This window comes from Saccostrea echinata, unplaced genomic scaffold (genome assembly GCF_033153115.1).
Source record: "Saccostrea echinata isolate AGI-Se365-2 ecotype Australia unplaced genomic scaffold, CSIRO_AGI_Sech_v1 ptg000006l, whole genome shotgun sequence".
Lineage (NCBI taxonomy): Eukaryota > Metazoa > Mollusca > Bivalvia > Ostreida > Ostreidae > Saccostrea > Saccostrea echinata.
Genome location: NW_026889755.1, coordinates 13,020,590 through 13,045,509, shown reverse-complemented (window position 1 = coordinate 13,045,509; position 24,920 = coordinate 13,020,590). Strand labels below are relative to the sequence as shown.

Genomic DNA, 24,920 nt, shown 5'->3' with positions numbered 1-24,920 from the left:
GTGGGGAGGGTAGTGTATTTCATGGAGAGTCAGGAAAAGAGGTAAGGTTTGCCCAGCCTCAATTTGGCTCACCAGGGATGATGTCAAGTGACTCCCTGGTGTCCTCTCTAGGTAGCCTGTGTAGGTGTAGCTCACCTGGTAGCACTGTGGGTTGTACCCACCCTAAACAAGAATATAGTGAGGCCCCTCCAAATTCAGGGTTAGAGCATCCATATTCTTTAGGGCATGTGCATTCAGTTAGTAGCCACCCTGTCCTTGTGGGAGACATAGCTAACCTGGGGGCCCTGCTACTATGGGTTATAGACCAAGCCGCTTGGGTGAGGTTGTACCACACCCACTTGACCCCGCCCTTCCGTCCCATACACCGTGTGTTAGTCAGCAATCTGAGAGGCCTGTGAGGCCCGCACAGCTCACCTCCGAGTATGATCGTCACCATGTGAGGCCCGTAGATCCTGTAGGGCTCACCTGGGACCCTGCACCCATACAGAGCCAACCTAGACTAGCAGATTTTGGTGCGCCCTCTCTCCCTGGGGATGATTTGCAACCCCGGAGCTCAATGCCACGCACTATATCTGCCCCAGCCCCTGTAAATGTTGGAGTGTCACCAGCAATGGTTCATTCACAAGTAAATGCTTTAGACACTAGTGTGACTGCTGCAAGACCCCACCCTATATCATTGTATGCTAGTTCCTCAAGCACACCTTACCATGCGCCCCAATTAGTGTACATCAATCCTGGGGGTAGGCATGCCCAACCCCCAGTACCCGACCACGCCCATTCTGTGTTGTATCGAGGCGAGAGTACTCCAGCCACACTCCATGATATGGCTATGCCCAGTGCACTGCAGCACCATAGTGTTCCTGTGTCAATGACTTGTAGTCCTGCCCATCCCAATACCCCAGCCTGCCATTTTGGAAGGGAGGGGGAGAGGATAGCACATGTTCAACCTAACATGTATGGGGCAGCCCATCCGGGATACTATGCTAGTCAGTCAGTCCCGGCTAACCAGGCTTGCAACTTTAGTACACCAATACATTATGGCTCACCTGGTTACCAGGGCACCACACCATACCCAGGTAGGGCAGCCACTGGGGGTAAGCCCCGTTATAAGGACCTTAGGTATGATGGTATGACCAGCTGGAAGGCATTTTTGCACAAGTTCGTTAGGTTATCTCGCAGCCAGCTATGGACAGAGGAGGAGCAGCACGACCAGTTTTGTTTCTGCCTTGAGGGGGCAGCAAGCGAATACTACACCTTGCTAATAGAAACCAATAGCCAGCTCCGCCTAGGTGAGATCTTGCAGAGATTTGAGAAGCGTTTTGGCTCCTCTGCCCCCGATCTCACTCATCAACTCAACTTCCAGGCTGCCAATCAGAATCAAGGAGAGTCCCTTCGTCAGTGGGCAGACAGGGTGCTGACCTTGGCGACGCGAGCCTTCCCTTGTGTGCCGGACGTGCACACACGCCATACCTAGGCTGTGTTATGGAGCCGAGGACCAAGACGCTGGCCTTTACGCACTCGATGGGCATCCCAGGACCGTGGATGAAGCCGTGGAGCGAATGCAGTACTACCAGCACTCCCGGCTACATAGGCCTAAGACCAAGAAAGAGCTGCGGAAGGTGATCTCCGATGAGGATGCCGAACAGGACGATCCCGGGATGGTAAATGTTGCTGCTGGGGAGGAGCTGGAAGCCCTCCGGAGCAGAATGGAAAAGTTGGAACAAGCTGTTAAGCAGACAGGATCTGCCCCCCTCCGTAAACCCCAGTGGACTGGTACCCTGCCACCCAGATTGGCAGAGCGAAACCCGAAGCCCGCTGTATGTTTTAAGTGTGGAGAGGTGGGGCATTTTCGTAGAGATTGCCCCACCCAAGCTGCTGGGAAGTTAGTAGCTACTGATGGGCCGCGGGGCGGAGCCCGGATGAAGGGACCCCTTGGTGAGAGGTATCGTAGGCCTGAGTCCCAGGAGAGGGGACCTAAAAGTGGAAGGCCTGGATCCCAGGGAGGGCCCTCCCAGGCAGTTCGATTTATGAACCCAGAGCAGTCCCCAGAGAGGACAGACTCGGAGAGTAAGGAGCAGGGGGCTAGTCAACCCCCCTCCTGTATGCGGCGTAGGCGCAAGCGGCGCAGGCTAAGGGTCCGCTTTGAGACGCCCCAATCGCCGGAGCTATTCTCAGCTGAGGAGGAAGAGGCATCCTTGGACGAGGAAGTGGGGAAGCTTGTGGCCCCCCACTCCACTCCGGAGCCACTTGGACCAGCTCGGGATAGGACTAGGAAGTTCCAGGGCTTTGGGAGGACCAAGCCTGGTGGCTCTGGTCAGAGGTCACCAGAGGATGAGGGGAATGAGCCCACTATACCTATTGGATAGCTGCGCCCATCTACAGGGTTTTCTGTTAGTTTACTTGTGCAAGGCACACGGGTGAGTGCTGTGGTTGACACGGGGGCTGAGGTCAGTGTTTTGTCGACTCAGGTTTATGACCAGCTAGAGCCCAAGCCCCCGATACGAAGACATGTTACTATGACCCAGGCGGGTAAGGACACCAAGTTGAAAGGTTTCATAGTAGGACCCGTGGCAATTAAAATGAACTTCGGCAGAGCTGAGGAGATTCCGGAGGCCAGGGTGACTTTGGCCCGAAAGGTACGAGTTCCAGCTGGCTCTGTTGTTTTATGCCCCTGTCGCCTGGATCAGAAGCTGGATGATTTTGTGGTGGTCCCTGGCATTGATATGCAGTCTGATGTGCTTCTTATGCTCCATACATACCATGTGGGAGGGGACAGTGCAGTAATCTGTGTAGTGAACGCTTCAGATCGGGATGTGACCTTGATGGGGGGTAGCCTTGTTGGTACTGCAGTGGAAGCTGATCCACACCAGCCTGTGCCCTACCTGGTGCGGACAGTAGACAGCCTGGATGACGGGGATCGGGGGGCAGGAGCCACATCCCCTGAGGTGCCTGAATTTCTGCAGGATTTGTTAGAGCGCTCCTCGGTGGAACTCAGTTTAGAAGAGAGGGCCTTGCTGGCCAGTCTGCTCTCAGAATTTCAAGATGTATTTGCTCGGAGTGAGTTTGACTTTGGGAACTTCACCGCATTAGAACACGAGATAGATACCGGAGACGCACCCCCTGTAAAGGAGCGGATGCGACGTACTCCCATCTTCTTTGCTGGTGAGGAGGAATCCCACCTAAAGAAAATGCTGGAGGCTGGTGTGATACAGCCCTCTATGTCTGAATGGGACTCAGCTCCAGTTCTGATTAGGAAGAAAGACGGTCAGGTTAGATGGTGCCTGGACTACCGCCGTTTGAACAAGGTGACTCGGAAGGATGTATTCCCCCTGCCTTTGATAGACGAGTGCTTGGACACCCTTACAGGGAATGTGTGGTTTTCGAAGCTCGACGCCAACTCTGCCTTCCATCAGATAAAGATCCGTCCCCAGGATAGGAAGAAGACAGCATTTTTGACAAAGTATGGTCTGTTTGAGTTTGTGCGCATGGGGTTTGGTCTATGTAATGCCCCGGCTACCTTTTCTAGGGCGATGAACCTTGTACTCAGAGGCCTCACTTGGAGTATTGTTTTGGCCTTCTTAGATGATGCCCTGGTTTTAGGTCGGGACTTCCTGGATCACCTGGAGAACTTGCGATCTGTGTTCATGCGTTTCCGGGAGTACGACTTAAAGTTTAAGCCGAAGAAATGTGAACTTTTCCAAACCAAGGTTGAATTCCTGGGGCGGCGGGTAAGCAAGGAAGGCATTGAGATGGGAGATGATTACATTGCTGCAGTCAAGGACTGGGCTGTCCCCAGCAACACAAAGGAGGTAGAGAGGTTCCTTGGGTTTGCTAACTACCACCGGGGATTCATTGCAGGTTATGCTGAGTGGGCACTGCCCCTCTACAAGATCACAGGCAAGAAGCCCTTCGTCTGGGGCCCGGAGCAACAAGCAGCTTTTGATGGTTTAAAGAGGGCCCTTACATCTCCGCCTGTCCTGGCCCTCCCCATTCCCGATGGAGAGTTTATACTTGACACCGACGCCTCCAATGAAGCCATAGGGGCCGAACTCTCCCAGTTACAGGATGGCCAGGAGAGATCTTATGGAAGCCTCAGTCTATCCCCGGAGCAGCGCAAGTACTGCACAACCCGGAAGGAGCTGCTAGCAGTTATCCGCTTTACCCGCCTGTTTCGCCATTACTTGCTGGGGAGGAGATTTATTGTGAGGACGGAACATCATAGTCTTATTTGGCTCCTTAACTTTAGAAACCCCCAGGATCAACTCGCCAGATGGATGGAAGAGCTCAGCCAGTATGACATGGAGATACAGCATCGCCCAGGGCGACGCCATGTCAACGCGGATGCCCTGTCCCGGTTGCCTTCTAGTGCCATCTGTGCTGGAGCTGATGTCACCATACACCCCAGCGACTTACCTTGCGGCGGATGCCCGAAGTGTGTTGAGGCTCACCAGACCTGGAATGTCTTTGCAGAAGAAGTTGACAATGTGGCGCTCTTGGCCAGTCCTGGAAGCTGGATATATACGCCTAGCTCGGAGGTAGAAACTGTGGAGGAGACAGTTTTAGAGTCTGAGGGCAGTACTGAGGAAGCCAGTGACTTGCCCTCTGCCCCTGGACCAGCCCAACCTTCAGTTAGCGAGGTGGCCTATGGTTATGTTTCTGGGGGATTGTTAGGTCGCATTGGTCATTACGCTCCCCCGGAAGTTGACTTTGAAGATGAGGAGTCAGTAGAAGGGCCCTTCCGGACCCAGATTCGCCTCACTAAGCACCCCCACTTTGTGGCAGTAGTGGGGGCACCCCCTGATGATTCTGGTAGCCCGTTGTCATTTGTGGGTTTGACCCCAGAGGAAATGAGTTTATGCCAGTCAAGGGACTCGGAAATCTGTCAATTTCTTGACTGGTTGGACGATGATGTAGCGCCCGAGGAAGGTGTGATGTTCCTTGCGAGTCCCGCAGTTAAAAACTATTGGCTCCATAGGGCGGCCTTCACCTTAGACCAGGACAAGGTCCTTTGGAAAGAGGTGGGGGAGGGGAGTGTGAAGACTAGACTTTTAGTTGTCCCTGAGGAGTTGAGGAAGGAGGTTCTACGCCTGTGCCATGACGTCCCAGCAGCAGGCCACCAGGGCATTGATAGAACCAAGGCACGCCTGCGTGATAGATTCTTCTGGTATGGCATGATGAGGGAGGCAGAACAGTTCGTGAGCACCTGTGGTCCTTGCAGCAGGAATAAGCATCCTCAGCGCCATTCCCGGGCACAGATGATTAAGTACCATGCTGGCGCCCCTATGGAGAGAGTCCATCTTGATTTTCTGGGGCCCCTACCCCGGACTAAACAGGGTAACGAATATGTACTTGTCATGGTCGATCAGTTCACTAAGTGGGTGGAGTGTGTCCCTCTGCCCACTCAGACTGCTGAGGCAACAGCTACTGCTGCGGTCGATCAGTTCTTTGCTCGCTTTGGCTGTCCCTTCCAGATCTTCACCGACCAGGGTAGGAACTTTGAAAGTAAGCTCTTCACAGCAGTGTGCGACTTGTTGCAGATCCATAAGGCCCGCACCACTCCTTATCGTCCCTCAGCCAATGGCCAGGTAGAAAGGTATAATAGAACCTTGATGGATGCTGTGCGTTGTTATATAGACAAGGCCCAGAACTGCTGGGATGAACATCTCGCCCAGATAGCAGGTGCCCTGCGCTCTGCAGTCAACCGGAACACAGGCTTTACTGCGAACAAGCTGATGTTGGGCAGGGAAGTGAATATCCCTGCTGATCTGATGTATGCCCCACCTCAGAGGGACCCGGCTGTTGACCTTGAGGGCTACGTAGTGAATTTGGAGAAGGCCATCCAGTCAGCTCATGAGACAGCCCGGAGACGTCTCCGGACCTCAGAGGAGCGAATGAAGAGGGACTATGACTTGAAGGTCTGTGCCAGAACTTACAATGAGGGTGACCTAGTTTACGTCCTTGACACAGCTACTGTCAAGGGGAAATGCAGGAAGTTGAGCCCTTCCTGGAAGGGACCAGGTATTATCTTGAAAAAGTTGAGCTCCCACCTTTACCGAGTGAAGACCAAGCTCACAGTGATGGTTGTCAACCATGATCGCCTGAAAAAGTGTGTAGATCGGGATATACCGTTATGGCTGTCCCGGTATCAGGAGAAGTTCAGAGCCCAGTCCCAGGAAGGTGGTGAGTTAAGTAGTGTCCCATTGTCCCCAGGGGAGAAAACTCCCTCGAGTGAGGTCCCTGGACCTTCCCAGTTGAGCTCGTCCTCAGACAGCCCTCCCCGTATACCGAGAAAACGGGGGCGCCCACGTAAAGTGCGGTCGCCCTCTACCGAGTCTGCTAAGTCGTCAGATGGGGATCTGACAGACTCTGAGCTCTATTGTTTCTGTCGTAGGCCGGACGATGGGGGGCTAATGATTCAATGCGACCAGTGTGACGGTTGGTTCCACGGGGTTTGTGTGGGGGTCACTTCAGAGGAGGCTTCCTCCCTGGATCAGTATATCTGCCCCGATTGTATGGGGGAACCCCGGGTAGCAAACATTGGTGTTGTTCTGGAGCCCCCATCTTGGCCCAGGGTAAGACGGGTTACCCTGGCGGTTTTACAGGAATGGTGAGTGGGTCAGCTGGCTTTGACCCGCTCTAGCGTACCCTGCCAGGCCAGACTCTTTACCTGGGAACTATCCCGGACTCTAGGGCCTGGAAGTGTTTAATTGGGAGCGATCCCAGACCCCTTTTCCCAGGAGTTATCTTGGGTGTGTTTTGTCTGGGGCTCACCCCGGCACTAGTCGTCCCTGGGCAGTCCGCCCGGGTGGGCGTTAACAGCGCCCCATCGTTGGAGATGGTTCCGGACCCTCCCTCGCACTGTGGACTCCCGCCTTTCAAAGAAAACGGGGGGGAGTGTAGTATCTGTGCGACTGTCCCGTGGTACGACTTACTGACGAGGCTACGTCAGATGGCGGGACAGTCGCACGGATCTTTTTCACCGCCAAGATGTCAAGCACACCAGACGTGGTACAGAGACGGTGAGTCAGCACGGGCCAGAACCCACTACAGAGTGTATTTGTATATTTGTAAATAGTGATAATAAATATTATTATAAGTGCTACATACCCCCGGGTAGTTACTTTAGAGTTTTGTGAATACAACTTTATTCCGTAAATTTATATGTAGGAACATGATTACCCCCAGAGAGTGGCCTTGATCCATGCATACAAGGTAAAAATAGTCACTCATTGTCAAGTCTTTTCTTCTGTGAGGAGTACAAAACATTCGTATACAAAACTAGAAGTTCAAAGAAGGAACTCGTTTTAATAACAATAATACAAGTATTCAAATAAAAGACACATTTCTGTATTAACTTACTAACACTATTTGGTAAAATGACGTCGAGAAATAAATTTACATTCAGTGGTCCCTAATTCAAGATGTCATTGGACTAGCAAATTTATGGAAATTATTGATAAGAAGGTTCTTCTGGACTCAAAATTTAAAACACTTCCAGAGAATAATGATAGCAACATTCGTGTTTGTGAATGGACTAGATCCTTAATTTTTTATTTACAATGGGTAGAGATGATGCATTTAGCCCGAGACAATGCTGCTCGTAACCATTTATCAGCCTTGTTCAGGTAAATTATGCCTTAAAACATGCATAAACGGAGTTGGTAATTTCTTAATTGTGCAAATAATTAAAATGAAGGAAAACGTTAAAAGAAATTAGTAAAAAGATATTAAAATTTTCAGGCTCTTTGAAGGTGGTAAAAGTTGCAAGTTGTATGCCTGGAATGTTGCCATGAGGCAGTATCAATATGTTCCAAAAAATAAAAGAAATTAAACTATTTGCATTCTACTCTTATTTTCTTGTTTCCTTCCGTTGTTTATGCGAGTTTTAATTTTGTATGTGCAATTTCTTTTTAAACTCTTATAAATTAGATCCGCTCTACAAAGACGCCCTGGGGGCATTTTCATCAATTGATTTTCTTGGTGTTGGTGACCAATTTTATGTCATTTTCACTCACGAAAGATCACATGACAGGTAAGTAGTATTTAAAGCAGAATTTCACTTAACTCGCTGTTGTTTCAACATTCCAAAACTATGGGCGAATGGAGAAAAGGGGAGGGGGGGGACTTTAGAGAAAGAAAAACTGAAAATCTCAAGGAAATGACACCGCGGTATTTTAACAACCCTTGGAACTTCTACTCATTAATGATGCTCCCAGACTTCCGAGTGTATGAATGGTTAAGGATGCGTGGTCTCCTGCCCACCACCATTCCATGAAACATCCAGGAATGCGAGGGGAACATGGTGCTGAAATCGTCGTCAAGAAACGTGGGTGGTGCTGTGATTAGATGTCTCGAGAATAGATTACATACAAGGGCCTGCAGAGCAAACTCATTCTTCGAGAAGAGTAATTTAACACTACAGGACATCCTTTTTATAAAGACGTACTTGGATGGTTCCTCACTTACTCGATGCGCCAGATTTGCAGGGGTGACATACGAGTCCACAACGGTGAACTGGGGAGTCGTTTATCAGAGATCTCTTCAAGGAATATTTCGAGGTGACCATCAAAATGTACTATCGAAATTGACGAGTCTTTGTTTGGCAGACCTGTGAAACACCAAAGAGGAGATCCAAATCGGGGATTAAAGGCAAGATTATGAACACACTATATACATTTATATATATTTACATAGATTCAAAAATTGCATTCATTAATTATTTGCAGTTAAAGAAAATAACACTACTTACAGTTAAAGTAGAGATACTATGTACATGTACATTTGTATTTACATCTCAAGAAAATATAAAGGAATTAAACATATTTACAAAACCAATTGATTTTATACCCCCCGCAAACGAAGTTGGGGGGGGGGTATATAGATATCACCTTGTCCGTCTGTCTGTGCAAACGTGTCTGATCCATATCTTTCTTACAGAGGAACATTAGAATCTACTACTATACACAAAGATTGTTCATGACCTGAGGTTGTGTCATGAGCTTGACCCAAGGTCATTTGGGCAAGTTCAAGGTCACGAAGAAAAAGTTCACAATTCGCGTCCGGTCCATATCTTTCTTATGGATAAACTTGGTGAGTTCCCATTTTCCACAAAGATTGCTCATGAACTGAGGATGTGTCATGACTTTGACCCAATGTCATTTGGGCAAGTTCAAGGTCACTGTAAGAAAAGTTCATAATTTGTGTCCGTTCCATATCTTTCTTATGGATAAACTTGATGAGTTTCCATTTCACACAAATATTTCTTATGATCTGAGGGTGTGTCATGACCTTGACCCAAGGTCATTTGTGCAAGTTCAAGGTCACTGACAGAAAAAGTTCATAATTCATGTCCGGCTGTATCTTTCTTGTGGAGAATAATTTTGGGAGTTTCCACTTCACACAAAGATTGCTTATGACCTGAGGGTGTGTCATGATCTTGACCTATAGTCACTGTAGAAAAAATGGATAAATAATGCATCCATATTTTCAAATAGAGGAATACTTGAAAAATTGCTATTTATTTTTTTTAATGTAATAAAAAAGTTATTATAAGTATTGATGTTTTATTAGGTTGTGCCTTAGTTTCATCCATTAAAAAAATATAATAAGCAATTACCGGTAAATTTTCACTCTAAATATTTAAACAAATTGTGAAACCTCTTAGATCGCCACCTCAAGTGACTTGCCACCTTCTCTGAAAAACCCTGCGGGGGGATTGGTCCATTTTGGACAGTTCTAGTTTCCTCACAGATATGGATCTTTTGAGTGGTGGAGAGAGAGACCAACACCATAATAATTTATCCAGTAGGAGACAGAACTGAGGAGACGCTGGTTCCGATAATTAAGAGACATGTAGAACCTGGAAGCACCATCTACAGCGACGGTTGGTCGCCTTATTGTTCTTTGAAATGATAGAGGGTACGACCACTTCACCCTGGTACACCAATATACCTTGAAGAAAACTTGCATAAACACAAGGACACAGGAGGAGGAGAACGTCCATACCAACAGAATTGAGGGGGGATGGACACATGCTAAGGACCATTTCAAGAGAATGGCTGGTACCAAGATCACTCAGTTTGAAGGACATCTTGCTGAGATTATGTGGAGGTCAGCGGTCAAGTCAGATGTCTATTCCTCCTTCTTTGACCTTGTGAAGTCCGTGTATCCCCTGGACAAGCCTGCTACTTACCACTACATGACACTCTTGTTCGACACATGGGTCTGTCTTCCAGACTCCCAGTTATCTGACTGGGATATCAGACCAGGTATGCTAAAAGTCAAAGTATTATATAACTAAAACATGAAACATCCAAAAAAACATCTTCGCTAGCCAAGGGTTTCTGATACGCTACGCTCCTCATAAACCCTTGGCATACGGTGCTGACAAAAGACGGGATTGTTTTCGTCACGTGATCACGATTAAGGCATTGAGTTATGTTAATTTGTTATTTGAACATGTTAAGTGCAAATCTACATCTTCAGTATAGATTCTTAATCACCTATCTATAAGCATGTAGCTTAAGATATTGGATGACACCATATAGCTATTCAAGAATGGCATGTTATCTTACGGATCGTTGTTTACTTGCGTTTTTCACTCCCGATATTAAAGAGTCAAGATATATCCCGACTGCAAATATCGTCATGTACAAAAAACAATTTGCTGATTGGTCGAACGATGTCGATCAACTCCAATCACAACTTGAGAAAAAAATCCCAACTTTTGTTAACACCGTATGCCAATGGCTTATGAGGAGAGTAGCATATCAGAAACCCTTGGCTAGCGAAGATGCCAAAAAAAGGTTTTGTAAATTATTTTCATTTTAACAGAATAATAAAATGTAAATATTAGTAAACATTGAACAAAAATGTTAGTATTTAAATATTGCAAAAAATTATGCAAGGAAGAACACAAATTCAAATATAAATATCCAACATAACTTCTGTACATTTTTTTTTTTAATTTTTAACATTAAAATATTAATATATAGAATAGAATTTGTTTGTTTCTGAAAATATTAACAAGAAAATATTAGTATTTAAATAATGTAATTAATTGAACAAGGCTTTGAAATTATAGGGAATTAACACTGATGCAGAAACTTAATCAGATATAGACAGCTCAAGTGTAGAAGGTACATCCAAGGACTGCATAGTCATTTCGGACAGTGACGACTTCTCGGATATTCCAAGGAACAGAACGGCCAGCGAGAACACATTGCATATGCGACAGCAGCAGCAGGCATTCTAGTCTTGATAAGCTCTTGGTGGATTTAGATCAAGACAAAACACTAACAAACTCTTCACCTAAAACAGGTATTTGACATATTGTAATTAAAACATATAATAAGAGTATATAATGATATATTTATACAGATAATGATACATAAAATATACTTGCAGTTGCTGATGTGGCATCATCATCAAGACTTTCAGAAGCAGGGCCTTCCAAGACATCTTGTCTGTCAAGGAAAAAAGGTATTCATTTACTTGTGTGTATAATAAAAAAATATTGCTGAACCTACAAGAAATTATTATATTTAAATTAGTACATTATTATGTGAAGAAGAATACGGGAAAATTTTACTTAAATTTAGTGACAAATATAATTACTTTATATTTCTCTTAATAATATATATACAAATTTCTTTTTAAAATTACAACTTATATATTTTTCCAATTTTTTTCAGGTTTGGCTGGGAAACAGAGAAAAGGAGAAAGGAAACTTCGTCTTAGAAAGGTAATACAAAATATAAATTAAAAAAGATTCATACCATACATGCATTTTATAACTGAAAAATTAAAAAAAAAATCAATGTTCTTTATGCATGTTAACCTATAAATACATGTAACATCCTTAATTATTTATTCTACACTTCATGTAAGAGAGGTAATGGAAATGGACGAATATATTTACAGTAAAGAATTAAACTGAATAAATGAAATTTTTATTAGAATAAACAAATAATGTAAAATAACCTTACATGTAAACTTACCTATTATTCCTTTCGTATAGGATCAACACATAAAAAAAGGAGGGCGTGTGTCATTCAAAGTCATTTGTGGAGAAGGGCCCCCTGCCCGCAAGAGAACAGGATCCCTGCCATACAATCTATACTCAAAATCTGCATATAAGGTCTGATGATGACGATTTCCAGTTGTGACGGAAAGATACCTTCCAATTGTGAAGAAAGGACGCTAAATTTTCAAGGCTGCCCTCCAGAAAACGATTTTGTTGTTGCTTTGTTGTTTGTTATTAAATATCTGTATCAAGATTTAAAAATGCCTTTATTTCTTTTTACGGTGACAGTTTGTTTCATAAATTTTATTTTCAACGCATTTCTTAACTTTATTTCGTAACGATTTACGAAGATTAAAAAAGATTTGTCAGACATAAAAAAAATATGCGTCTTACCTCTACAAATCCATGACACCGAAAAGGTAGCACATGTGCATGATCTTGTTAACTTTAATCTGATTGGCTAATGCAATCTTTCATCGGCAAATGATATAGTGTGATGATTAGGTACTGTTAGGAGATCGGGTTCCCTAAAACCCGGTATTACACGTGATATACGTATAATATTGGGGATTTTTCATAATGTATGTATATTGACGGAATAAAATGTATATACTGCAGATGAACATAAGAAGTGGAATTAATTTAAATCAACATTAAAAAGTAATGCAAGAAATGTTATACAACAAAGGCGGAAAATCATTTTGCATCATAGGATCCTTGTAAAATGTATACAATATGTAAACAGATGCTTCGCGAAGTGAATAACAGGATAATGCCCCAATTTTCACCAAACGTGACAAAAATGAAATTGGAATTGTCACACACTCTTTCATTAGAGAGATAGTTATGTTATAAAATAATGAAAATAGTAAAATCTTCTCGAGAACTAGTGGGATACAGTGAAAACTGTCTAATCCGACACCTGTGTAATCCCTCAAACTGAATACGGAACTTCCGAGATACCGGGATATAGCGGATTTCGTTCTGATTTTATACACCGTTGTCACGTGATAATGCTGAAATGCAGGGCATATTTTGTTGACATCGAAACAAAATGGATCGTAACGTGGCAGACGAAAACAAGCCCCAAAAGAGAAAAAGTGAGAAGAATGAAGACGAACCAAGTCATCATTGGTGTTCGGTGCCCGGTTGCACATCAGATGGCAGGAAAAAGGCAAATTTAATTAAATATCCGTGGATGAGAGGAGTGCAGTTCTATCCATATCCAGGGGCTAAACGTAAGGCAAAGCTGAGAAAGAGGTGGTTGCAGCAGGTTTTCAGGGATGAGAAGTATGATCCAAAACGCTACCATTCGGTATGTTCACATTTCATAGATGGTTGTCAAACAGAAGAAAACCCCGTTCCTACTTTATTTCCGCGCAATAAAATCGTCAAACAGTCCAGAACTACAACCTCTATAGAGAAACGTCAACAGACCAGGTGTAATTCTTCGTCGGATTCAGCTACAGCAGCGGAGACGTCAGATGTTCATTCTTCCCAGTGTACACCAATAGAATGTTTATCGGTATTGTAAATAATTGATTTTATTCCTACATCGAAAATGTATGTATATATATATATATATATACACATGTATCATGATCAGACACAGAGACATAATATTAAATAACTGTCTCTGCATGACATATACATAACTCATAAAAAGTTAGGCTTAAACATATAATAAATATATTAAAAAAGCATTACATGAATATTTATATAAAAATGAATTTTTTAAAATGTATATACAGGATAATTAAGAAGCCAGGATTGCTTGAGGCTATATGTTATGTGTGTATCAATGAAACAAATTGTTTGAAATCAGAAATCAAATAAACAAAATATACATACATATGTGTAATCTTGGGTAATACAATGTAATATTAAATTTAATATTAAAAAAATATAAATGCATTATTAAGTTTAGTACCTAGAGAATTATCCAAATTGATGATATGTGAAATTTCAATGCATATTTTTTTTCAGATGGAGGATATCACAGTTTCATGTGAAGGGAATGCTGATGTACATATACCTCTCCCTATAGCACATGAGTGTGTCATAGAACACACATCAAACGAAAACTGTTTCGAGGAACCTTGCTCCAAGACTGAGGACATTTCTTATGGAAACTGCAGTAAGTGTAATGAATTGTATGTTTCATTAGCATAATTCTGAAATGTTCTATGCAATTTAACTTTTTTGTAGTATACATGTATATCAATTAAACTTATTGCATAAGTTATTATTATTATAGACCATGACCATGTATACAGCAAACAGTCTGTGGAACCTAGGTGCAGTGAAGATTTTTGTTGAGTTTGCTGTGCAGACGGACCTGACCATGGAGGATATACACTAGACAAAATTGCTAACGCACCACTTATTATTCTTAGTTGTGAATTGATCATTTTCCTGATTGGTACTAGTATATAAAATATGCCATCTTTTCCAAAACAGTTGGATTGACAAATGTCTTGGTGTCATGTCAAGACCCTTAAAGGACCTTCTTGTCCGAAAATCAATTTCCCGACGTGCACTGCGCACCGTTTTTGCCAAAATATGAAGTTGGTGATTACCGATCGTTGTCCTTGACGTTGCTACGGGAGCAGTCTCCCACTTAAAAATCAAATGATATACCCTGATTGACTACCATATCGCTTACTAGTCATCCAGTGCCTTGGTGTCCCTACCAAATCCACCCAACTTCCGGTTGCCCCAATTCTGTGGAACAGTCTTGAAATTATTGTGTGGTGCTCACTTATTGCCGTCGATATCTTTTGTAAACATTTTTATGATCGTTAATTCATTTTCAACAATTTTTCACCAGAGAAATTCATAATCATTGAATTCTTTTAATTTTTCACAAATTTCTTCAAAGGAACCCCCTGCAGACACCATACTGGCTGCCTTAGCACGCTCTTCTACAGTCAAACGCCGAATACGTTGTAACTTTTTTTCTGAGGTTTTAATTAGTACAAACATAAAGAACACAACCATAAAGAAAAAATTAGAAATTTATTCCACCAAAAAAGTATGGATATGATTTTAATTTCTTCTATGAAGTGGTTACGCTTCAGTAAACATTGTTATTTATCAGTTAAAGCATTTAAATGTCTCATTTTTTATTAAAGTAACATAATTATATATCAAAAACATCATAAACAAGTTTTGAAAAGAAAAATGTTAATTAATTTAGGTGGTGCGTTAGCAATTTTGTCTAGTGTACATCATATGGAAACTATGACCAAAGAGACAGAACATATCCACAGGGAGCAGTTTGTCAATAGAATTACACGGTCCAACTCGGCAGTCAGAAGATATTTAGGAGTGCCTAGCATAACTATGCTCTTTGGATTGTTTGGTAAGAAATTTGAAGATATAGTTTAAAATTTACCTAATACTGCTTAATATGTATTTTCTTAATTGCAGCTAATATTGATTAGTACAATATTTGAATACTTTGCAGTATTTTGTATGCTTGTTTTTGGATAAAATTTTATTTCTGCTTACAGCAATACTTGACAAAGTATGCACCAAACTCAAGTACTGGTCAGGAAAGAACAGCATAGCAAACATGAATTATGAAACCTCTGAAGCCAGAAAACCAGGTCCAAAGAGGAAGTTGACAAAGTTCCACGAGTTTTTATTAACCCTTTTTTCGACTAAGACTTTCTGTTCCAACTTTTTTGATTGGTGATTTGTTTGGTGTATCAGAGACACGAGTATCACAAATAGTGTGTACATGGATAAACTACATGTTCCAGGTTTTCAGACCTCAACTGAAATGGCCATCACTACAGAGCATCAGAAAACATATGCCAAGGTCTTTCAAACAGGCATTCCCCCGTACAAGAGTTGTCATAGACTGTACTGAAATATTCATTCAAAAGCCAAGGACACCTACTGCTCAAAGCCAAACATACAGCAATTACAAAGGACATAATACATTTAAATGCCTTGTTGGTATAACTCCTACCGGTGCATTTTCTTATGTGTCTGAATTGTGGGGCGGCAATGTGTCTGACAGGTACATTACAGCCAATAGTGATTTCTTGGATTTGATATCTGCTGGAGATGAGGTGATGGCTGATCGGGGTTTCATCATAAGAGACTATCTACTGGAGCAAAGGGCAAAGTTGGTCATACCACCATTTACACATAAATGTCGATGGGGAAAAGGGAAACGGTTAAATGCTAGCGAGATTCGGCGAACAAGACAGATAGCGAAACTACGGATTCATGTGGAACGTGCTATACAACGTTTGAAATCATATAAACTTTTATCGGGAATCCTACCAATCAACTTAAAGCCAATTGCAAGCCAGATTCTTGTTGTTGCTGCATTTCTATGCAATTTGTCTAAACCTCTTGTGAAAAATTAACAAGATGCTTAATATTTTTCAATTTGTTATTTTGATTGTTGGTGTTACCTGAAAACTATAGTTGTTGTTTTTACATATGTTGTCTCATCATTGTTAATTTATCAATGTTCGATATTATACATAAAGTATTTAATTATATTGTTAATTTATCAATGTTCCATATTATACATAAAGTATTAAATTACTGCATTTCATTTTTCATATTTTAAATATAAGTCAACAACATAAAATCATGAGTGTGTGGTTTTTATTGCTATCAGTTTTCATAATATTTCAACCATTTATAGACAAAAAAAATAAAGTGTACCATACATGATACAGCTTAATCTAAAGCGCATCAAAGTACAGTTGTTTACATTCTAAATTTTAGCAAGAAGTGCAGGATGAACATAATTTATGAAAAAGGTGCTGCACTTGTTAACAATTTCATTGAAGAAAGATTCATCATAGTGAATTCTATCACTTATAAAACCCATGTCTGTATAAAACACAAAGTCACACCATCTAGCATTACAAATACCAAGCTGTCCTTGAATTTGCACATACCATGGTGAATCTACCCTAAGCTTGACAACATCATTAGTGTCTCTATACAAATGATAATGACGGTCACTTGCTACATCATATGGTGTGTCATTTCTATGGGAGTAAGAGCATTTAACCTCAATTAAACCTTTTCCACAACATTTGCAAGACAAATATGCATCTGGTGATGCACCTAAAAATGGATGTTGCTGAGATATGTTTAAGCCACAAGGTCTCATTTTGGCATTTACATGATAATGGGAATACATGTCAAAAACAATTGTTTAGCTACGATTTCATTCTGTCTTCCATACTTTATTGCATCAGTGTTTAAGGCATTGGAGTTAATATTCAGAATTTCACGTGTGATGTAATTATCATGACTCCCCCCTCTAAAGTGGCATACTTTTGAAAACAAGGAAGATGTAATTCTACCATATCTGTATTTGTACCACAATTCATTTTCACTCTGACCACAAGTGATTTGCTCAACTTCTTGAATAATATCAGAATTAGACACATTTCTCAGATAATCTATCAAGGACTCTCCACTCTGAATTGTGTGTGTCACAGCATCTATCATATCAGGCGGATTTTCATGAAGATCTTCATCCTCATTTCAGGGTGGGTCTAATGTGTGTAAGAGAAGAGCACCTGTACCGTGACACATCCTATACAGTTCTTTCTCAACTTCTCTGTTAACCTCAGTGGTGGGTGTAGGGCATGGTTGGTAATCCACTTTGTTTGGCATCAGTGGAACTGTCCTGTGGGAAAAACAAATTTCCTTAACACGACAAGGCTTACTTTCCTTACGGGGCTTGTCCCAAACACACCTCACATCTGTCCCCACCTTTGTATGCCTGTCCTTATGGCGATCGCAAAAAGCTGCAAGAGCAAATGAAAGGGCCGTGTGCAGTGCTTGCAAGAACCATCATCCCTAAAAAGACAAAAAGTAGTATGTTAATAATTACTCCAATTTTGGGATTGACATTACTTAAATGATAAATACTATGACTATTATAAATAATAAAGCAGAGCTGGACTTACCTAACATAGGAGCAGCCACCTGATATGATATAGCCATCAGTCTTCACCAGTAACCATGTCCTATAAGGATCCTCGGATTGACGGGTTTCTGGAGTTGTATTGCACATGACATAAGAATAATCCGAATCTAATGGACACATTCGAACACTGTCAACATGGTTGTTCTGATACAACAAATAACCCTTGTCTACTTTGTAGGAATGAAGGCGATTTTGATCCCAACCAATATTAATTAAGTATACAAAAACATCAGCAATGTCTATGTCTGGTACCTTCTTTAAATCTCCATTCCAGTCACATAACTTAACCTGAAAAATGTTGTAAAACTCCAAATAAAATTCTGGATATTATAAAATCTCATATATTTGATGGTGTGACAACTGGTAACGTTGATGCTATCTCTTTCTCTCTCTCTGCTACAGCTTCAGTTCTGAGTAAACTCATATTCATTTAATTTACTTATTATTGTATAAGATATTTATGAGATTATTATGATTTTTTTTCCAAAATAAAACTGTACCTCGCTTATGCTTGGTAACATCCGGTCTGCGACAGTTCTACGACGAACATCCATATTCATATAATCATCTTTTGTTTCTATATCTTCTAGATCTATTTCTCTTGCCAATTCACACAGTTTTATCAAATTAGCTTTTCTGTACATGGATGTTGTTATACCTTTCGGACTTAAGTAATGCTTTAACGCTGGGACTTGATAACTATTGAAGTCTTCCATCTTTGTTTATACGTTGCGTTGAAATGCGGAAGTGAATTATGCCCTACAATTACGTCTGTTAAGCGATAATATTCGAAGCGGATCCGTAACTCGAAAGTTCCGTATTCCGACGTTAGATTTCGTTCCCATTATGCAATTTTCCATGTTTTTTACACTGTGCAATCCGACACCCTGTCTATTCCGACACAAAATTTGTCTCCCAGTGCATGTCGCATTAGACAGGTTTCATTGTATAAAATGATTGATTTTACGTTTTTATGTTGTTTTAAGTCCCATTCGAGAATTTATCATTCATCTTGAGAGAAATTCTTCTCAGGAGAGGAGCTTTATGAGACTAGAAGGCTTTAGCACACTTTTTGGTGGTCTACTCTCTTTAGAGAGAACAACCACTTCTCACGCTCTGCTGTTATGTCTTTTTTTCAATCTAAAGCAAAATAGATTATTTCTCAAAATACCGCACCGGGAAGTTATGAAGTTCTGCTTAAAGCTGGGATTGACACCTACAGAGATCCATAAAAAGCTAAAGTTATCAGAAACAAACAGAAATGTGTCTCGTGCTTTTGATGTTTAAATGTCATAAGAGATACTCGGACTGATATGAGGACAGCAAGACAGAAAAGAAGCCGATCCAAAGAAATAAGTGAAAAAATCGACATCACGGCGGACCGTTAGAGAGATGAAAGACATGCCTAGGAATCGTAAATCATCCGTTCACAGAATACATTCGGAATAATTAGGGATGCAGAGGGTATGTGCACGCTGGGTACCACGTATCCTGAAACATAAAGAAAAACAAAAGAGAATTTCAGGTTCCTGGGAATTGCTGCGGCGACACCGATCTGGTCTACTCAGTTTTTCTGGTAGAATAATAGCAACAGATGAAACCTGGCTGCATTACTTTGATCCCGAAAGAGAGATTCTAGAGAATGGAAAACATCTGGAACAACCCTACCACCAAAGAAGGCAAAGGTTTCCAAATCAGTCGGTAAGCACAAGTTTATGTTCAAACAGGGCATGATTCTTACACATGCTGTCCCTGCTGGTCGGACGGTCAATGCAGCTTACTAATTACAAGGCTGTGCGACGGGATCTTATGCATGCATCGAGGGAAAAGAGGTCTGATTTAGCCGAAAATAGGGAAAATGCTATTTACCATCAGGATAATGCACCAAGCCACACAGCTGATCAAATAAAGTTGGAACTTGACTTACTTGGATTTGACAAAATCAGCCACCCACTATACAGTCCAGACTTAGTACCGATAGATTTTGTGCTTTTCCCTTACTTAAAGGCTGAGCTGTGACGCCATCGATTCTCAGAATTAGACGAGCTGAAGGAAACATTGAGGATCCTCGCTTGGCTCGACAACACATGGTCCAACAATATGTTTTGAAAAGTGGATTTGATAGGCATAAGAAATGTATTGAACATAAAGGCGAATATATTGAGAAAGAAGGAGGTGTGCTGGTATAACTTCTAGCCTAAGAGCTCCAGAAAACGATGTTGTTGTTTTTTGGGTCCTTTTCTCTGAATTATATATCGTTTTAAATTATATTTTACAGCTTTGTTTGTTAATGTATAAAATTGTAGTGCAAATGCATTTGAAACAGAAGGAAAGGATTTTATTCCACAAGACTTTTTGACTATCAAACAAGACGTTAAGAATTTGTTATGATGCATAGTGGCTTGAATTTCTTTTTACTTTTTGACGACGCTGATATTGCTCCGCCCGGCCCAACAAAGGTACTAAATTTTGTTTTCCTCAAAAAATAAATTAATTACGCCTTTGAAATTTCAGGCATCAATCAACAAAAGCGTTATGAAGAAAATACAGAAGTTAAACAAAATTGCACAGAATATTTTTTAAACTAGCATGTCCATTTTACGGAATTTTGGGACAACCTTCGTAGATCTACTTATAGTCTATCTCACTACTGGAACGTCACTACTTTTTAAAAGATATCTCAAAATAAGTAAATTCCTTTGCATTCAACATTAGGTTCAAAATCGATCGAGTGAAGTTTTCTCAAACTTCCTTTTAAACCAACCTTTGAGGTCAACCAGTGTTTACACATGGCGGTAAATTCAAAGTCTACGGGGATTTTACATTGCCAAAGTGGCCGCCACTTCGGAGGGGCATCCCTCGTCATTTCTTTATAATTCAAAATTTCCCGTGGCCTTCCGTCAGTAACGTCATTGCGTACGTTGGCTTTATATACTTGCATGTATTTGTATTTGTTTCAAGCCTAACGTTACATAGGCCTTTAACCCCTTTCCCATATAATTTTTATGGAAAACATAAACAAATCTACCACACAAGAAGTGCAAAATGCCACGGCAGAAAAAGAACACTGCAGTTATTAGCATGACGTCAGATATACCCATGAGATATTTGTTTACAACTTTGAGCTGTCTACAGGTAAGGCTTTAAAACAACTCTTACCCTCTGAGGAGACTTTCTATAGCAACAGGAATTAATCAATAATCATATACATATTCTGTTATTTATGGATATCTATAATTATGGACCTTTTTACAAAATCTTGCAACTAGGACCAAAAAAATTCAGTTTGGAAAACAATCGTTATTGTAGATCGTAAAACAAATGTTCATCTCAGCATTCTAGTTACGGAAAGGGAGTGATGATTTGAAAAAAAAACTTGTTTCAATTTTTATATGATTACTTAGCTATAGTGAAATTATTCTTTTTTCGGGTGTACTTTATAAGATATGCTTAAAACATATTTCAATGGTGGTGTCTACAACCTTAAATGACATAATTTTCATGATTTAAAGTCCATGTGTTAATTTCTGTGAATAGGTAGGGAGGGTTTTAAAAGAACAAAGTCAACGCTCAACATAGAGGAAAAAAATAATAATGACCTCACTTCGATTTCATTAAAACTTATTATGCAGAAATAAAGAAATTGATCAAAACTCGCTACATTCCTGACGATCTCGTCATCAAATATGACCAAAGAAATGTCTACCTTAGTCTGGTTCCCGCCCCCGCCACTCCGTTTTCACCGTTCGTCTTGGGGTGAGGTAAAAGCCGACGCCATTTAAAAATGGCGACCTCCATGTCATGAAAAAGGTACGTTTTCCAGTAGTGGAAAGTATTCATCAATTTCGACCATTTACACGACAAAACAAGTACAATTTTAGTGTGAGAAAGATTTATAGGATTATTGCGCTGCATCGAATATACATTAAGTCTGGGTATTCTTCTTCTTATAGATTTTTATGAGAATTTTTTTTTATTGTTTACGAACACCCCAACCTAGAAATCGGTCTGTAGCTTCTAATTAGAGGGTGGCTTAGCTTAACCATCACACCCATGAGACAGTTAAGGTTATAAACTTTCAAAAAATCAACATTTGTAATTGTAGACAAGCATGGATTACAAATTAACACACATTGTTTAGTTCGAATTTCCTAGTGCTCTATTCGTTCGTTATTGCAGGGGAAATAAGGGTATTTCACAATGTTCACTGCGTTATTTTGTCGTTGAGCTTGATTATAGCTTATATTTTTTCATTAGTAATCCATAAAATATTTTACTAATAATATTTCTATTTAATTACAATGTGTTTAAGAAGTGAGGTCTTGTACATGTAAGCTATATCACATAGTATGTGTAATGGACAATACCATTTCTGATTTATGTTAACAGTCAGCCATCTCATGTGATAAAAAAGGGTTGTATTGACTGATTCATTTCAAATAAATGTGGATCAGCTTTATGTCCTTCATGAGATGGTATGATACTTTCATCGATGGACCAAGATGCATGTTTTCCCTGCTTTTTCATGCAGTTGTGCTTTTCCTACTAATTAATTAATTAATTTAATGTGATATGTGTACATTAATTGTTTTGTTTACAAATAGTATAAAGAATAAATCAATATCTGGCCCATCTGTTAGCTCTGTTAATGTTTAAAAAACAACTTGATCAAGATTTTTTTCTGAAACCCATTGAAGACTGTATAAAAGCCAAAGACATGGTGACAATCCTTCCTACAAGAAATGACAAATCCCTAACAGTTGAGATCCTTCCACTTTTTTCTGATTGTGTTTGCGATATGAAATCAATTGTCAACTCTAAATGCTATATTGAACAAGAAGTCTCAAGTTCATTTATTCACTCAAACCATCTAAAATATATGGTACATGAAGACAATGAAAAATATTTACAACATATAAATTCAGGTCAGAGGTACAAGTATATGATATGACTCCTACTTTCATATTACAATTATCGCCAATAATTCTGAAAGTGCCATTGCTTTAATTTGGCCCCCTTTGACAACATCCATGTTCCCTATATCTTCCATGAAAGACAGAACACTTGCATATGAAGTAACTCCAAGAACCTGAAGACGGTCAAATACCTGATATGATAAATATAAAATCAAATTTAAAAAAAAAAAGTGATACTTTTACATTAAATCCTTGAAAGAATTAAAGATTGTCATACTGTGTTAATTTAATATGTTTAGTGAAAAGTAATTGATATATCAGTCATGAACAATTAGTATCAAGTACATGTACCTATATCTTAAAATTATATTTGAATGGTCTTCATTTCCTTTAAGAAAATTGATTTTTATACAAACCTACAGACCATTAATCATAAGAACAGATTAATATTGTAATTAAATACAACATACAGGTATGTAATACAATGTATGTCTATAATTGTTCATCATTTACTATTCAACCAGGCTATGTATTTCCTTACCAACTCTTCCGTAGACTTTATAAGTTTCAAATAATCATATTGACTTTTGACACCTTCACTGTACCAAAATTACTTTGAAGCAAACAGGTGACAACATCACCATGTCACTGAAATGCAGCAGTATACAACATACATCTCAAGAGACATGGCACTATTGTTCAAACCATATACCTTCTCCTGTTCATCCATTAGTGTGAAAAATTATGTCCTTTATATTTCAAGATACCTAACATAGAGTAGGCTGCTGTAGACAGTTTCTAGTTTAGATTTTGTTTGAGAGTGAACCTTACCTTATAAAGAAAATATAACCCTCATAAAGAATTAAAACATCAAATGACAACCTTCATTTCAAATAACCAAGAATTTTACCAGTCCTCCACAATGTTTATTACATGTATATTTAGCACAATTGTCCCAAAATAAATTAGACTCTCACTGGGAATTCCACCAGCTTTATGTTTGTTTGCTGTTTAATGTCCCTCTTGAGAATTTTTCACTCATATGGAGAACTTGCTGGTGGAGGGCTGCAAATTTATACCTATACTCAGCACTCATGCAGGGCCAATGAGCAGTGAGGGATCTTTTTTTATGGCAACACCTTCTGCAATACGGTACCTCGGTTTATACAGTCTCATCTGAAGGACCAGTCTCCACATCCAGCAGTGGATTCGAACCCGCGACGTAAGGATCAGCTCCTTACTCTGTGATTCTAGAGCAGATGCTCTAACCACTGCACAATGCGGATGGCACCAGCTTTATAAAGTTAAATTTCTAAAAACACCTTTTCCTCTGAATTCCATGTTTTCTTTTATTTCCAAGGAACTTTCAAACAAAATCAGAAATTTTGAATCATATTCTTTGTTATTATTTATTAGTATCATAAATAACTTCATATTTGTTTTGTTAAATATACTCAAAATGTTATGATTAATAATCATGTAATACAATAATCTAAAAGTTTTAAAATCTTACACAGAGTTCCTGTTTCTTTGATGCTTGCAGAGGAGTATCTTTAGTAGGGGAACTCATATTCCTTTCCCTCTTCTTTTTTGGAAGCACATTATAGGAGTGAAAAGAGGAAAATCTTTCATTATGTTTCCTAAAAGATATTTTCCCCTTTATCCTTGAATTTATGACAGGTGCAACTTGTCAATATTGGTTGAGTAAAAAGAACCTGATTCATATTTTAAATAACCTACATGTAAATGTTATCAAGAACGACGACTAGAATTCTTTAAAATATAACAATTAGACCTATCCTTCGAACGTTTACAAGTAGGAGGAAATTCGAAATGATTAAATGTAATTTAGAAGTCGTATATAGGTTGCCAAATCGAAACCTCGAGTTTTTCTGAAAGAATATGACCTGAATAAATTTTTCTACACATCTGCACAGCTAAGCCATTGTTGTTTGATGTTCTATTATCCAAGTTTCTAATTGAGGGTTATGTAAACAAACCG

At 40.2% G+C, this 24,920-nt stretch overlaps 1 protein-coding gene and 2 pseudogenes across 1 annotated transcript; all 3 read left to right on the top strand.

Moving 5' to 3' along the window:
• The first annotated feature begins 8,299 nt into the window (after positions 1–8,299).
• Positions 8,300–12,145, top strand: LOC133180407 (uncharacterized; annotated as a pseudogene).
• A 3,123-nt stretch (positions 12,146–15,268) lies between these two features.
• On the top strand, positions 15,269–16,410 carry LOC133180406 (uncharacterized). Its single transcript, XM_061314937.1, has 3 exons — positions 15,269–15,389; positions 15,541–15,667; positions 15,801–16,410. The coding sequence occupies exons 1-3, from the start codon at positions 15,269–15,271 to the stop codon at positions 16,408–16,410; spliced, it is 858 nt and encodes a 285-aa protein (XP_061170921.1).
• A 3,047-nt stretch (positions 16,411–19,457) lies between these two features.
• Positions 19,458–24,920, top strand: part of LOC133180404 (putative nuclease HARBI1) — a 29,876-nt pseudogene continuing 24,413 nt past the window's right edge.